Below are 17,461 nucleotides of genomic sequence, written 5' to 3' on the forward strand. Positions count from 1 at the left end.
TATCGTGATTTTAGCTACCAGTAGCAGGAGAACGGAGCTGCGCCAAGAACCTAACAGAAGCTAACAAGCACTGAATAGAAGGAGAGCTGCCATCGATACAGTTGCAGCCAAGCATGATTTAATGTTACACAATACAGTTTTACCAAGTTGCTCAAAGTCTAAACTGGCATTGTTGTGCATTTAAGGTGTAAAGTTTACCTTCGACCAAACGCCCCCCAAAGGCATCCAGCGCCCCCCTTTTGTAAAAATGTCCGCCAGCGCCCCCTGCCGTCCTCTGAACGCGGTACCGCCCACGTTGAGAACCGCTAGCATAGGCAGTTAATCAATGACTGTTCAGTGGTTTATCATAAAACTTCTGTCTTGGTTTTACAGGATGCCAGTGATTTATCATAAATAAAAAACTCAATGTCAGACTGGAAAAATGAATATGATTTTGATATGATAAACTGATCTAGATCTTAGCTAGGAGACATTTTTCTGCTTTCTAGTTATAAATGAGAGCAGACAAAGATCAGATGTGGAGTTCCTCAGGGCTCCATTCTCTGGCCACTCTTTTGTGTTTTGTTTTTTAAATCTACATAATCCCTTTGGCTCAGATTATTTAATACTACAATTAATTATATAATGTCTGTGCTGACATGAGTTTATATCTCTTTTACACCACTTAGCCATTGTTTACTATATTTACAGAACAACAGTATGGGTCAGAATTTCTTGCAGTGTGATGCAGAAAGGTTTGGCAGCATTTCAGATATTTGAAACAAAAAAACTAATCGATCATTGTCCATACCAGCTGATATGAAACCCTTATTCTGTGATTTGGGTCAAAGCCTTGCCATAAGACAGAAGAATAATACTAAGGAATAAAATTAATTATTAGGCAACTTTCTTGGTTTGAATGTTATCAATGTAGACACACATTTCACAAAAATCCTTCTTACATAATTCAAAATGGAAAAGAAAATTCTGAATAAAATTAGTGCAAACTCAGTAAATGAAATAACAGGATTTCTGGCATAAATTGAGAAATAATATAGAGATAAGATAGAAATTGCAGAGAAGCAGAAACATTTTCAAGACGATGGCGAAGTAATTTGGGATGGGGTAGGGAGATGGGAGCGAGACGCAGACTGTAATCAAAAACAAAGTAGTCAAATTGGAGATGCAGAGAAAGAGGCTAAATAGACAAAACCGAAAACGGAGGAGAGCCGACAGAGAGAAGATGGAATTAGATGGACAGACGAGGGTGAAAAACAAAACAAAACAAAAAACCATTTTCTCTGCAGGTACAGGGAGCTCAGTGGGGGAAGAGGGCAGGGCATGCGATGACCGTTCAACACCCTCCTCACACACATTATGATTAGGACCACAGCACACACCGCTCACAGACAGACATTACTTAAACTGAAATTGAGACACACAGTGAGAGCTCCCCGTTTCCCCTCAGGCTACGATGCTACAAGATGGACTTTGCACCAGACCTCCATCCTGGAACACTTGATTGTCTATCAGAGTGATTCAGGGAGGAAATCAGAAAGCTCACATACCGAGGCACACATACAGAGAGGGATGGGGGTCGATGTGTCACAACTCAGCTTGATTTCAGAAAGAAGAGCGACAATACTTGAACCTGTTGAGCTCAACCAGGTAATCAAATTAAAGGGGCAGTGTTATGTGTTTTCCAGCCATGTAGTATCTTTTTCTAGTACAGTCTGTATTGCCTTCAGTTGTTATAAAATTCTGTAAAAGAAATTTGACTTTATAATTTAATGCTTTCAGATTGGGTCTCTGTCTCTTTAAGAAGCTCCTGCTCTTTCTGAAGCTCCACCTTCAGGAGGTCATCATGCTTCTGTATTAACCCTGTATTAACCCTTTTTACCAGCATTTCACTGAGACGTAGCTCCCATAATGAGTTCAACTGATGTGCCGTTTCACTAGGTGTTTGCTAATCGCTTCTGGCTAGTCTGAAGGAGCTGAGTGGGACAAAAGCCCAGAAACTGCAGCTCTGAGGAGTATCATCCTTAAAGGCGGGGCTAGGTCCACCCAGGCGTTTCGCACAGCTGAATGGCTGCCATGGAGATTAAAGGAACATGTATAAGAGTCGAGGCAAAACTCCCGGTATGATTTAGAGGAGGGAATAACATTTTATGACAATGGAAAGTTCAAAAAAGTTAATTTTACATAACAGTGCCCCTTTAAAAATTTAAACTAAATTTTGCAAATGAAGACTATTAATGTGTTTTTAGGTCTTCCATAAACCTTATTAATAATCCATCAAAGGAAATAATGTGATGTGGGAGCTAAGTGATGCTAAACCAGAGTTAGATTAATTATCTTTTATCTGACCTTCCTCTTGCATGCCAGCCACAAATTTATGTCCGAACTTCAGCTCTGTTGGAAAACTAACAGAGCAGGAGACAGATTAAATTTGACTAAAAGTAGATGGATGTGTCAATCTTTCGGGAGTTTATGGTGACGTTTTATGCCAATGGAAAAACTAAACCTGAAATTACAATCAGAGCAGCGGAAAGGTGGCGATAGGCTGTTATTGTGATTCCAGTTTCTACTGAGTCCAAATGTTTACTCACGTGGAAGACAAGGAAACCCTTCTGAATAAAACAGTAAATATCTCAGAGTCTGGTCGAAAAAGAAATAAACAAAATATTAATGTGTCGCAAAAGTTGTCATAATACATGAACTTTTTCACATATTTTGAAAAAAAGGCAACACACTTTAATTTACTTAATTGGGATTTTGTGTGTTAGACTCAATAAGTAGAGCATAATTAAGTGGAGGGGAAAATTAAATACATTTTTTAAATATTTTGTTATATTTATATTTTATATTTTTTATATTGCTTTATGATTTTTACAGATCTGAAAAGTTTGAGTTTGAAGTAAATGTTTCACTTTTTGCAGCAATTACACTTTTAACTAATAAACCAAGACTTTTTAGTTTATTTTTCTTCCATCTTCACTCATCTGATACCTGAATATTTTCCACTGTATTTGCCAAAAGGTTTTAGCAGAGTTTGATAAGAGATAGAGTTAAAAAAAAAACACATTTTCAAAACTCTCCTTAATTAGATTTCATTTTTAGACTTTGTTCATTCTATTGTATCTCTGGCTGTATGTTGGTTGCTAATGTATTTACAAAGTTTATTCTTATGTATTCTCTTTGTGAACATACTTGTTAGTTTAAAAAAATCTACAGCAAACATTCAACAAGTTGGTTTTGCTTCAAAACTCACTAATCATTCATTTGATTTGAGTTCCATTTTAGCCATGGAGCGTCAATTTTTTTTTTTTTTTTAAGTTTATTTGATAGGGACAGACACACATTTACATAGACAAACTGAATGAAACAGCAGTCCCATGTTAGCATCATGGTGCAATAGCAACAGCTAATTCGCAGCACTTGTCCCTAGATGGGCTTTTTTTCCCCCTAAAAATAATAACTCTAAAAATTAAAGTGAAATCATTTGAAACAACACGACATAATATATTCAGAGAAGTGTAAAAAAATTAAAAATGAGTACAGGTCTGTTTTTGGTATAACCAGAGTTTTGTTTGATTTTTGAACATACTAAAATTGTTACAGACTTTAAGTGAACAGGGAGTGAGTTCCAAGCTGCAGATCCTCTCACAGACACAGACACACACTTTGAGCAAAAGTGGGTCTTCGAAAGGGAACCTTACAATTTCCCTCCAAGGCTGCTCTGGTAGATCTGCTATTGCCCTGAAAAAGAAGCCAGTCTGCTTGGAAGAGGACACTTGTACCCAAAACTGTTCAAAAGTTCACACCTTAAGCTGCCTTTCTGCTCAGGAACATCCTACATGAAGAATGACAGAGGCAGGAAACAATACGGAAGGCAGAACAAAAATAATAAGTGTTAGATGGTGAACAAGGAAGTGTTAGATTAGACACTTCATGCCGTGGCTCTTGTCTATGCACTTCTGCACGTCACATTAGATGGAAAAGAAACACATTCGCTTTAAAAATGAGTTGGTGGCTGAAAATATGTCTGGCTTTTTGGCATGGTGACTTTGTATTTTTGGTGCAGTCAAAATGACCCCTGTTACTGAAGGTTTGCACATTTTTTGATGACGTGGTGATTGGTTAGAGATTCTTCTGATGACAAAGATTAACTGGGAAACTTTTTAGTAAAATGACAAAGTTGGATGGTATTATGTTTACACACGCACAGAAAGTTTTATAGTTGTTTTATAGTTTTGTTTGACCAACTTTTTATTTTTATGATTATACTGTATTTCATACTCTGGGCTTTTTTGGCTTCTCTCAAAATCTATGAAAACAGAAAATTGCAGTATTTCCCGTTTTAGGCTTAAACTCCACCCTTTTTTAATTAATAGTCATTTTATTTTTTTCAGGAAGGAGAAGATGCACTTTGAGTCTATTCATTGGCCTTGAATATTTTGTCAAGTTACAAATGCAAACATTTGATTTTTTTTCTTATCGACCATAAGAAAAGGCCGATTTGGTTGCAGAAAGGATTGTTATATCGGCTAATGCGGAGTAACACATTCACTGGCATTTTAGGCCGCTTCCAGCACTCCAATAAAATGACATTTTTATAATAATTAATCATTTTAAGATGACTGTGTTGCATTATCTTGACACAAATGTCACATGTTAGCATTTTCTTGGGATGTGACTTTTTGGAAGACGTTTTAATCAAAAAGTCTTTAGCAGCAAATGATACTTTATAAACAGTTGGTTTTGGTTTAACATGAGGAGGACGTCAGGACTTCCACCAGCAGGACAGTTTTCAGCACAGTAGAGAAGCTAACAAGTCTAAATCAACATAGAAAAACATCAAATATGGAGTCAGAAAACACACACATGATTTTAGAAGAGAGTGGTAGATTGATATTTTCCTTGAATGTTGAATTCTTGCTGATAGTTCTGAGGGTGGTTGCATGTCTTATGGCTGGTTGACTACAGAAAGGAAATGGCTTTTTGTGTGCTGCAGTTTCCCCATTTAACCCATTCCAAAATGATTTAACCTATTTGAAACTGCTGGTAAGCATAGAAAAAAGGTTTCTATGCTTACCTTTGGAACGCCACATGAATGGTTCAGTTCTTTATTAAAGCTCCAGTAAAACATGTGTTTTACTTTAAAATAATCTTTATGTTGTGACAGTTTCAGACAGACAATCTGTGGAAGAAATGAATGAAGCTCCCTCGACTCTCACGGTGCTAACTGCAGAAATACACAGCTATGTCAGAAAACAAGAGGGTGATTGACAGCACTAAAACCCTCCTCCTGGAATTGGTTTTGACCTGCAGATCGCTATAGTAACCTAACTAATGCATGGAGATGGTTTTAACAAATAAGTAGTTTTTGTTGTCAAAGTTGCATATTGTAGATTTAACACATTTTCATGAGAAAGTTTTAAATCATTTTAATTACTCTTACAATTTATTCTTGTTTAATTCAGAAAATGAAAATAATTGACTTAAAAACATTGTCTAACTGAGAAATAAACAACATTTAACCTCCCACTAGCTACGGTTAGGCCATTTTATTGAACCATCTACCAGTCTCTGACATTGCTTGTCTCACCCCTTATTATGGAAAATAATGATAATTTTTCATTATTTTCCATAATGTAATGATATGCTAATATGCAAATTTTTTTAGATAGGAATTTGGGGTTTTCATGAGCTGTATGCCAAAATCATCGGTATTAAAACAATAAAAGACCTGAAATATTTCAGTTGGTGTGCAATGAATCTAGAATATATGACAGTTTATTTTTTATCATTACATTATGGAAAATAATGATCTTTATCACAATATGCTAATTTTTTGAGAAGGACCTGTAAATTCATGGGGAATTTTGTGACGGTGAACATGACACATCCTGCTCCATGTTTCACAGTCGCTTTGAGGTTCTTCTTCTGGAATGCTCTATTTACTTTACACCAAGCGTCCTCTGTTCTGGTGTTCAATTAATGCTCCCCTCTCTGTTTGTCTCACACAAGAAAACATTCCATCAAAGTTAAACGTGTGCAGTTACAGATGGTTGGTCAAATGAAATGACAGTCGACAACAGGCACTTGCAAAAATAGAGTTTGGACGGGGTCAAAATATACACCAGTAGACTCTAACAAGGAAGGAGTGGATGGTAAACAGGGAGCAGAGAAGGAGAGAGCGGTCATTTGAAGTTTTTTTGGCAGTCCTCAGTAACTTGGCAGCCATCTACGTTGGTATCGCTCTCATCCCAGCGTGTGCTAACATGTGCCAGTTCATGCCAACGTAAGCCTACTCCTGCTGGCACGACCAGGAGTGCCTGGGAGAAAAAGTTTTAAGTAAGCTTTACTTTGACACTTTGATGTTGAAGAGGTTTAGGGCTCTCTGAATTCTTTCTGGCCTGGTGGAGATATGAGGGAAAGAGCAGAGACAGGGGAGAAAAGGAGGCTGGAGGAGGAGGAGCAGAAGGCATGGACCCAAACATGACGATCTGTAAAGGCCCTTATTAAACCAGACGAGGAGAAGCAGCATTCAGTTTCTATGCACCACAGATTTGGAACAAACTTCCAGAAAACTGTAAAACAGCTGAAACTCTGGGTGCCTTTAAATCTCAACTTAAAACCCACCTGTTTAGAGTTGCTTATGGCTAAATTAGGGTTAGAGTGCGGGTTTTGATGTCTTCCATGTTTTTATGTCTTTAATGTTTTTAATTTTTTCTTCTTTCTTTTCGACGTTTTAATGATGTAATGTTTTTTGTTTTTTTGTTTTTATTTTTATTTATTTTTTTTTATTTTTTTAAAAATCTCTCTCTTTCTCACTGATTATTTCTGTTTTTATTTTAATTATGTAAAGCACTTTGAAATGCCTTGCTGCTGAAATGTGCTATACAAATAAAATTTGATTGATTGATTGATTAAACAAGTAAATGGTCCAGATTTCACCTTAGGAAATACGTACGGCAAACTTAAAATGATCTGAGTCATTTTAGTTGGGTCAACATTCAGCAGAGTCTTAACGTTCATGAACCGCTTTATTTGTGATCATGTGTAGAGTGTGCTTTTAACAGGGAAATATTGTGTTTTCCAGGCACATTGTGTTATTTTATAGCACAATGTCAAGTGACCTTATTACCGTCAGTTGAAAAAAAATGCTTTATATTAAATATGACTTAAGAGAAATTTGACTTATATAATTTAACACTTTGAAATTGGGCTTCTGTCTGTTTAAGAAGCTTTTGCTCCTTCTGAATCTCCGCAGGAAGTCATTACGACATGGCTCCTCTATTAACTCTTAACAATGTTTTTACCGGTGTTTCTCTGAGAAGCAGCTCGTATAAGAAATGTGCATTTCCATCTGGTGTTTGCTAATTGCTGCTGGCTAGTCTGAAGGAGCTGAGGGAGGGGATGTAAGTGAGGTGGAAGCTCAGCAACCTAGAAACTGAAGCTGAGGAGGAGATGTGCCTAAAAAGCTGTGCTGGGTCCACCCAGCAGTTCTGCACAGCTGGATGGTTGCAATGGAGATTAAAGAATTTTTCAGACATACATGAAATAATCAAGGCAACCCCTCCAGAGAATAACATTATTACATGGTGTAAAGCTCAAAAAGTTGATTTCACATAGAACGGTCCTAAAATTGAGAACTCTAAAGAAACAAAAAAAGATGTATTTCTTTGTTAGGCAGATTTCAGATACATTTTTCGGGTAGCAGTTGAAAGATGTTCAAGATCCAATAATCCTTATATTTGGGCACATAGTTTGTTTCAAGACCGTAGCAGCTTCCTGTTTCGTCCTCATCATTCTCTGCATTATCCAGTGTGTCTGATGCCACACTAATGCACATCTGTAAGAGACAGGCTGAGAGTCTTTTATTTGCCTAAAAGGTTTCCTCTGTGATGTCCTAGATATACACACTCTTTGATCCTTGGGTAGGTCTACAACGCTAAAAAAAATTGCATAACATGAATTACAACATTTATTCCCCTCTGGGATTAATAACGTCTTTTTTAATTGAACTGAATTAGGACCGAGCTTTGGTGCCCACTAGGACAACTGGACGCACACAGTTGATTTGTTCTCTTATCAAAGGAATTACAGTTGATTTAAAGTCATAATTACCAATAAGTGCAAAACTGAGGGGCACCTACAGCAAACTCTGGAGACACAATGAGTATATGTTTGATGGCCCATGTACAGTTAAGCTTATTGTCCACCAGTTTTAGAGTGAACTAGTAAGCTAGCAATTCATTTCCTATTTGGATCCTGCTTTGTTTTCTGGAGGCTAAAGCTAGCGGCTAACATGCCTGGCACTAGCCTCGCAATTGTCTTCCTCCACAGTTCCAGAGTAAGAGGAATGCTTAAGACTTTTGGTTGCTGACAAAGATGTCGTTCTGCCTGGCACTTCCCTCTTYGCTCTGGTGGTGGTCAGGTGGGAAAGGGGGAGTTTAGAGCACTCACAATTTCCAGTTAGCTTCATAGCATAGCTTCCTTCACAATCACACTGGCGCATTACAGAGCTAAACGTTAGCGATTGGTTAAGATCGCTAACGTTTAGCGTTAGCGATCTTAACGATCTGTTGAAGTGGCATGCACTTCAACAGAGTGCACGCCACCAAGAAACAATTTCTTCTCAATAACCAGAGGTCCAGACCGTCTGCATGAATTAAAGCGTAGAACAAGGAGCTAGTTTTTAGCAAGCTAGCCTGAGCTCTCATAAACAGTAGAGTTTTTGAGGTAAAACAGCCATACTCTCAAAACCTTCCTAACAGTTTGTGATTGTGTATCCTGTGAACCATTAAGTAGGTAGATGTGGTTCCATTGACCTCAAAATGGCTCAAGTTGGAATTATAAAAATGAATTTACCTAATGGAAACATGTCAGTTTTGAAAAAACTGAAGTTTTTTGATAAAAAGTTTGCATGCTAGAAAGAGGTGCTTTTTTCAATGGATCAAAATTAGTGTATTTTGCAAAACTGCAATGGAAACACGTTTTTCAAATCACGTGATCAACAATCGGACGTTGCCGCTGGCAACACAAAGACGACCACAGGGAGTGGTAAGAGGATGATGGTACCGCATATTTTATTTAATGACTTATCGTGTCCACAAACTTATTCATGTGTGATTTTTAATAGCATTTCTTATTTAAAGGAAACACTACAATTGCAAAATTGTGTTTTTTTTTGTCATTAGTGTAACATTGTCAAAGTTTTGCGCACATTTGTAATATAAAAGCAGCTGCTGTCTGTTTACAACAATCCCATTTTTCAACCTGTCCAGTGAACCTTCACTTCCAGCAGGGGGTCCATACAGCTAATGACTTGGGCCGGCTGTGCTGAAAAATAATTACCAACATCAGGGAGGTTGAACTCGGCTTTAGTTCTTTTTTTTCTTCTTTTTTTCAAGTGTCACTGAACCGACAGGCATGTTGAAAGTAAAAGCATTCTCTGCTTTAATTGTACCTCACAAAAAAAAGAGTTTAATGAAGTTTCATCACATTCAACCGTAGCTCAGATTCTTTCATTTTAACACGGCTTAAAAGGACCTTGAAACTTTAATTACACAAAATGGGCCACTTTTGCACCCATCGTGATTAATAAACGTCTGAAGATGATGTTACATTTTCCAGTTGTCAACATTTAATGTAAAAAAAAAAGCTCATCGCAAGCAGACTTTTTAATCTCATTAACAGAACACAGTCGATGTTCAGGCTCCCGTCCGTAATTTGGAGCGTTTTGAGTTCGTCGGCCCGTAATTTACAGAAACGGCGTCGGCCGCTCCTGAGTGAGCGCCTGGACGTGTGCGGGGGTCCCTGCTCTCCCACTGCCTGTTGGTGAGATCCAGGTATAAACACGCTGCCTGCTGGCCCGGACACATCCCCGTCTATTAGCTCCATAATTCAGCGCAGCCTCCAGCAGCCTGCCCTGATCATAGGAGGGTAATTGCACGGAGGCTGAGCCTGATTTATCGACGCGGTGGGCGCTGTAGATTGCAAGCGGATGTGAGGATTTTGTTTGTGGCTCGTTTTAAATATTTCATGTAATTGGAATTTCTGTTCTTCTCCAGTGGAAGCTGGAAAAAAAAGAACAAGCAATCAAGCTTCAGTCATTTGGGTTGGGTTTTAAAGTTAGACCCACCTTGGAGGATAAACTCAATCCAGTACAGCAGGTGGTTTTTGTAAAAGTTGCTCAGCAAAATAAACAAACTGACTAAATGTATTTTATAATGAGAGTAGAAACATGGGTCAATAAATGAATAATAATAATGGCAACATCAAGTTGTCCAAACTCATAACTTTAGTCTACATTGGGTCAAAAAGCTCAAGTATTAGATCCAGTTTGCACTAAAAATGATTGGACACAAAGCAGTGCATGATTATGAAGTTGAAGAAAAAGATTTTAATATTTTTATCCCAAAAAATCTAAACTGTGTGGGAGACCTTATTATTAATGCACTAAAATTTATTAATAATAAGGTAGTTAGAAGCTGTTAAAGAGCACTGTGTAATCAGTGCACAAACTATTTAGTATATTTTTGAACCTTTATTTTCTTGTTTTCCTGCATGCCTCAATTCTGGGTTTGCGGCCGACTACTTTCCTCCGCTGGGCAGTTCCTTCAAGCTCTGCTCCAGCAAAACGCTACTTTGTCATAACAAATTACACCCAAAGTGGTTTTCTTGCAAACCAAACGGCAGGCCCCAAAAAGCACGGAGGGAATTTGAAAATACACCCGTCGCCAAGGAAACGGTTGAATCGATCTGAAATGTGGCTCATCTGTAAGATTTTCTCTCCCGTGTAGCCAATTACGGTACAAATAGTGTCAAAAATACGTGTTCGGGGATCCAACGCCGTTTTATTCTTTCCCACCTAATCTGCTGTTGTTACTGATTTTGAGCATCCTACTGTATAAGACATTGAGTTTTCATTTATAGTAACTGTTTGTTTCTCCTTTTATCAGTAACCACAGATTGATTCCAAATTGGATATTTTTGTGATTGCATTGCGGTGGATTGGAAGACTGACTCACCGCACTGTGTTTAATTCAGAACGCAAAAAATGATTCCATTATTTTCTTTTTTTCTTTTTTTAGCCTACAGACCTTTTTCCATCAGTAATGCGCTACACAATGACAAGACGTTTGTGGCGTTTATTATTTTTTTCCCCAAACAAAGTCATTCTAATGTGTTCTGAACAACACCAGATACGAACACACACCCACACACAGACTGAGCTGAGGAAGATTTGCGCAGCGTGAAACACGAGTTTGACATGTCATTGCATTGCAGTCCAACTGAATCACAACTTTATCATGAGGTAAACATAATGCCTTTTTGTGTGTGTGTGTGTGTGTGATTTTTTTTTCCTGTTTAATATGTGCGGGTTTGACACAATGACAAACGGAAGGAAACATGTAGGAGACACATGTAGCTGTACACTGTATCAGTTCAAAAACAGAATAAATCAAAGCAACGAAAGTGATTTAATGTGTAATTCTTGATTGTTGGGTCGATGAGAGAAGACAGAAAATCCTCCATTTTTGTATGTTTCATTTTGTCCGTTTATGTAGAGATTTGCTAAGTACTGTATTTTCTGGACTATAAACCAAACTCTTTTTTTTTATACTTTCCTGCCACTTACAGTCAGGTTTTATTCATCTGTTTTATTCCTCTTCTTGACAAATGTTTTGACTTTCTGATGTTATTTAAAACTGACAGACTTAAATTAAGCAATAAAGAGGTAATATTATGTTTTTTTAGACATCATTTTATAGCACAATTAGTAGCAATGTTACCTTTAAAAAAATGCTTTATCAATGAAATACGATGTTTATATTTAGAGAAAGAAATGATTTTGCAATGAAACCCAAAGGAGTTGATGTTTACATACCTTACTTGAATGTCTGTTCAGGTGACTGAGTGTTACACATGAAGTCAAAATACAATCCCATGTTATATTTGTTGACTTTGGTTTGATTATGTACAATTTGTGTTGTGCTCACACTGAAGGTTGTGAGGTTTTGTTTCAGGTGGAGCTGATTTTTATTTAATTATAGATGAAATGCAAACATTTGAGATACTTTAAGGTTTTTTCCATTTCATTCGCATTGGGGTAGTACGACGGTGTATTAGCCCCACTGTACATAGAGAAAAGGGAGTACAATTCAGAGAAAAAACTGAGATTTTCTAGAAAAAAAATTTATTTCTGAGCTTGAAAAGTTGAACATATTTTTGAAAATGTTCTCAGTTTCAGAAGTCAGTATTTTTTTGACTTTCCAAGATTTTTCTAGAAAATTTATGAGAATAATCCCCACAGTTTCTAGTTTTTTTTTAAGCAAACTTCTCACTTTTCAAACTCAGAAATTGTGAGATTAATCTCAGAAATGTTCTAGGAAAAACTCAGAAATTTATTTATTTATTTTTCTTGCAAATATTTGATTTTTGGAGCTCACAGGTTTCTGACTTTTTTTTTGGAGAATATTGAGAACATTTCTGAAATTAATCTTAATTGCTACCGGGGGTTTTTTTTCTCACAAATGTTGAACTTTTGGCGCTCTGAAGTTAATCTCTGAAGTCAATCTCAAAATTTCTGAGTTTTTTCATGCACATTTTTGACTTTTAGAACTCATCAATCTTTTTTAATTTGATTTTTTTTTTTTTTTTTTTGCTTGTTCTAGAAAATTAAAAATTTTTATAATCATTTTTTTCTCTATATCTCAGAGAGAGGGAGAGAGAGAAAAAGAGAGAGAGAGAGAGAACCGTAACACAATCTATGGAGATGAAAACAAGATGCTGCAGGTTGGAGAGAGATTGATGATGAGGAGAGAAAGGGAGCGCTGGATGGATAAAAAGCTTTCCAAGTTCAATGCTCAGTGGTCTTAGTTAGGTCAGTGACCCAAATCCCAGCACCCTCTGGAAGACACACACACATATAAGCAACACACACACTCAATTGATGGGATAAGTGGTTTAGATCCACTTAGATGAGAGGTTGTTGTTAAAGGACCATAGGTGAGTGTGTGTGTGTGTGTGTGAGTGTTACAGAGGATGAAAGAGAAATAGATCAATGTTGCTTTGTGTCTCGAGGTTAACTTGGGAGAAAACACCAAGCTGAGCCTCCCTACACAAAAACATACAAAACCCCCATCACCTTCAGCACAACCTAAGACTTTAAGTCCAAATTTAAGTTGAAAACGTTGAAGTCGCCTTCTTTAATCCTCTGACTTAAAGTCACCTCAAGGACACATCAGCGTAACTTCACTGAGGAAAAATGTAGAGTGAGATCACAAGCTAACAGAATGCTAACAGCTTGTCAGATGTTTACGTGGATTCAAACCTTCAGTGACGTCCATGATGTCCTGTACGGTAGCTTAGGAGGGCCATAATTTGACAAAAAATACCCACAACAGTGCCTGAGGGTCTGCTTGGCATTCCAGCCGTGAAAATGATATGAAGACCGTTTCACACAGTTTCTGTTTTGAGCAAATGGAGGAATGACTCATGTCACTGTTGTTGTGGCTAATCCTTGGATGGCTAAACAAATCAGCTCCAAACAAACCCACTCAGATTGATTCAAGAGTCCTTTCACGCCTCAGAGATGCAGGCCTGCGTATACAAAATATGTTTTTATATTTAACTTTCCCGACACAAATGATGTGCCTAAATGTGTGCGATGCTGCATATTTTGGTCGATGTGTCATTAAACGTCTGACCTGTAAGTGTTTCTGCTGCCTTTGAAATATTTTGTTCAAACCTGGAACAGAATTTGGACAAACTTTACAGTTTGTCTACAAAATACTTTTAACCACATATTTTTGGGTCTACAAAAGTATTTCGCACAGCTTCACAAGTTTGGTCAAACATGTAAAAGTAACTTTAATTTGTGTAGTCAGTGCCATTAGGTGCATCGCTTCAGCTTTGGAATCAACTCCCTGGAAACCTGAAGAAGAAACATTAAACTCCTTTAAATCAGGACCAAAAATGTTTCTTTTCAGTGTAGTTGTGCCATAAATTTCAAATATTTACTATTTCTTTTCTACCATTTCTCGCTGCTTTGTTTTAAATATGTGTGTCGACACCGCTTCCTTTTATTAGGGAATGCTCAAAAAATTTACTTCTGGAAACATACTATATCTCCTATTATGACAATTTTTTCATTGCTCCCTGTGACCTCTTCAGGAACTCGACGTACTGCATGAAAGTGTCCATGTCGATGACCGTGGAGGAGAGCGACGAGGGGAAGTGCTACAGCAGCAAGATCCGGCACCTGGAGAAAGCCGAGGTGACCCACAGCAAAATGATCACCTGTCCCGACATCGAAGACTATCTGGCTCCGTACAAACAACCGCAGATGACCTGGTATAAGGTACGGCCCTGAAAACGCACCATCACCTATTCTCCTGGCGTCTGCTTCGGCTAAACGGGAGTCTCCTGTTAGGAGTGTGAGCGAGTGGAATGGAGGAGCTCCGTTACCGTCAACACTACGCACGTCTGGATTCCTGAGGTGGAGGAGGGCGACGCCGGGAACTATACGTGCGCACTGCAGTACGGATCCAAGCAGGTGCGACGGACAACGCAACTAAAAGTAACAGGTAGGAGACATTTTGTGGCTGGGGGATCCCGAAAGAGGCCAAAGCATATGTTACACTGTGAATACAAGAAAGGTTGAATGGAGGATCTGATCCGTTATTTAAAGGGGTAGCGTTAGGTGTTTTCCAGGTACATAGTGCCATTTTGTTTCACAATCTGTTGCTATGAAAATGCTGTATATGTCAACTATGACTTACAAAATGAAGAGAAAAGTTAAAGAAATTTAACTTTGTAATTTAACGCCTTGAAATTGGGTCTATGTCTCTTTAAGAAGCTCCTGCTCTTTTTGAAACTCCGTCTTCAGGAAGTCATCACAACATAGCTCCTCTATTAAACACTTAAAGTTTTTACCAGCGTTTCAGTAGCTGCATTTCCATTACAAATGTGCGCTAAAATTTGTCAATGTTCTGCAAATGTAAAAAAAAAATAAAAACAAAAAAAAAAAACAAGTTGAGAATTGCGATGTTTCCATTAAATAAGAAACACTAATAAAATCACAAGAGGAAGTTTGCTCACTTGATAAATTATTAAAATCCATTCTGCGCCATCATCCTTCAGCTTCTGCCTGTCGTCTTCTTCTTCATGATCATGTGACTCGTACGATGCGGAAAAAGTGTTTCCTTTGCATATTTGCAAAATAAACCAATTTTGATATGGCCAAAAAAAAAAAAAACACTATCCTAGCGCCAAAACCTCTTATCAAAAAAGGAGAGTTTTCCTTTTTTTTAATAAATAGAGTGTTTCCATTCTACCAATTAATTTTTTTAAAATGTCAAACTGTTTAATTTTATGGTCAACGGAAATGCAGCTACTAAGAAGTAGCTCCTATAATGAGCTGAATAGATGCTCAGTTCCACCAGGAGTTTGCTAATTGCTTCTAGCTAGTCTGAAGGAGCTGATTGGGGAAGTCAGCAGCTCTTAGGCGGAGCTTTGTCCTGAAAGGCGGAGTTAGGTCCAACCAGGCATTTTACACAGCTGAATGGTTGTCATGAAGATTGAAGGATTTCTCAAACATGAATGAAAGAATCAAGACAACACTCCAGGTATGTTTTTGATGAGGGAATAACATTATAACATAAAGTAAAACTCAACAAAGTTAATTTTACATAGCACTGCCTCTTTAAGGATATGACTTTGAGTTAAGGAATGCAATGTAAGAAAAATGTATTTTTAGCACATCTGCCATCCAACTTGTCTGTCCATGTACAGAATACATGGATTTTATGCAGTCAGTCATTTTTGACAAACTAACAAGAATGAAATAAACTGCAGCGTGAACAACTCCTCTACCTTCTCTGAACGTTTAGCAGCCCTCCTAACTCCAGAGCATCCATTACTTTGACAGATGACCGGACTCAGCAGTGCACCATTCATCATTACTTCAGCACTTTTAAAGTTTCTTTAAGCACACTTTACAAATGTGCCCTAAAACTGTTGAGTAGATTTTTATCCCTGTAATTTCTTTTATGTTTTTTTTTTCCCCCCTCTGTAATTTAACTACATAAACATAAAAACCCTCCGCGACTTTTTATCTAACTTTGACTTGTTAGTGACTTCAGTACTCGGAGCCGACGTTGCCGGGAGCGACGGGTCGCTCTTTGCCACCTGCTTGTGTTTCATTGTTATTCCTTCTGCAGCAGATTGTCGGTTTCTCTCAGCAACAGCAACATCTTGAGGATTGTTTTTACGTTGCACAACAGTTCATAAACATTTCTCGTAAATCCAATCTCCTCTGCGCTTCGACGGTGATGCAGACCGACAGATTTCCTGAAGTGCTTTAAAGCGCCGTGATTAGCAACATGTTAAAGCCGAACAATGTCCTTTTAGAGTGTGCCCTAAAACATTTAACGCTCCATTTCACCACACTTTATTTTTTTTCTTTTTTCTTTTTTAAATCCCACAGCCGAGTCAGTGCTGCTTTCATCCAGCACTTTGCTGCGCTGTGCTTCAGATGTGCAGCTACCTCTTGTAAAGCAGAGCTGACACGAACAGGGAATTCAGAGAATTATTCACCGCGCCGCCCGGGTTCCCTCCACCGCTGCAGAGGAGAGCAGAACCAGAAAACATGCAGATTCCTTTACATCTTTCCTCACTGAACATTTTTCTTTAATGCAACAATTTAATTCAATCTAATTAGTTTATGTTAAAACACAATAGGATACAATTATCATGGAGAATTGTGAACAGCAGTTGCATTTCTTTCCCTCACACATAGTGTTGAAAGTGTATAGTGACATCTCAGTATAATTTAATAATAGTTATAATAAACTTTATCATTAATCTCACACTTGGGATGTAATTTTGAGTAACATAAGGGAGCTTTCACTTCTCATCTCTTTAAATAAAACGCCTTCAAACAAAAAAAAGTAAACATTGAGTATATGCAAGGATATATACATTTTATGGTGTTTTTTATATATTTCTTATTCTGCAGTGTTATTTTATGTTTTTTATCCCTGCATTTTTTTTTGTGTTTTAATATCAACTTTGCTAGAATCTCATGATTTTACACGCAAATATCATTAACACGTATTTTTCCATTTTTAAAAACAAACTTGACCTTAGTGCTATAGAAGACCTTTATCCTTCTATAACACTTTCCAAGCAAAGCCGTGTATTGACCAAAGTCCTTTACAAGATGAAACGCATAACACAATAAATCAGTGCTAGTTAAAAACACAAGCACAATAAAAAAAGGTAAAAAATAATAAATAAAAATGCTAAAAGTTAAAAGTCAAAAGCCGTTTTCTAAAAAAATGGGTTTTAAGTTCGGCTTATAATTTTAATATATAGATAGATAGATAGATAGATAGATAGATAGATAGATAGATAGATAGATAGATAGATAGATAGATAGATAGATAGATAGATAGATAGATAGATA

At 37.4% G+C, this 17,461-nt stretch overlaps 1 protein-coding gene across 1 annotated transcript in view; it reads left to right on the forward strand.

The window, feature by feature from the left end:
* Nucleotides 1-17,461, forward strand: part of il1rapl2 (interleukin 1 receptor accessory protein-like 2) — a 160,058-nt gene that overhangs the window by 16,645 nt on the left and 125,952 nt on the right. Inside the window, exons 4-5 of the mRNA XM_017307004.1 lie at nucleotides 14,167-14,353; nucleotides 14,426-14,579. Of these exons, the coding sequence (XP_017162493.1) occupies nucleotides 14,167-14,353; nucleotides 14,426-14,579 (341 nt within the window). The remainder of the gene's footprint in view (nucleotides 1-14,166; nucleotides 14,354-14,425; nucleotides 14,580-17,461) is intronic.

Source organism: Poecilia reticulata, linkage group LG10 (genome assembly GCF_000633615.1).
Source record: "Poecilia reticulata strain Guanapo linkage group LG10, Guppy_female_1.0+MT, whole genome shotgun sequence".
Classification (NCBI taxonomy): Eukaryota; Metazoa; Chordata; class Actinopteri; order Cyprinodontiformes; family Poeciliidae; genus Poecilia; species Poecilia reticulata.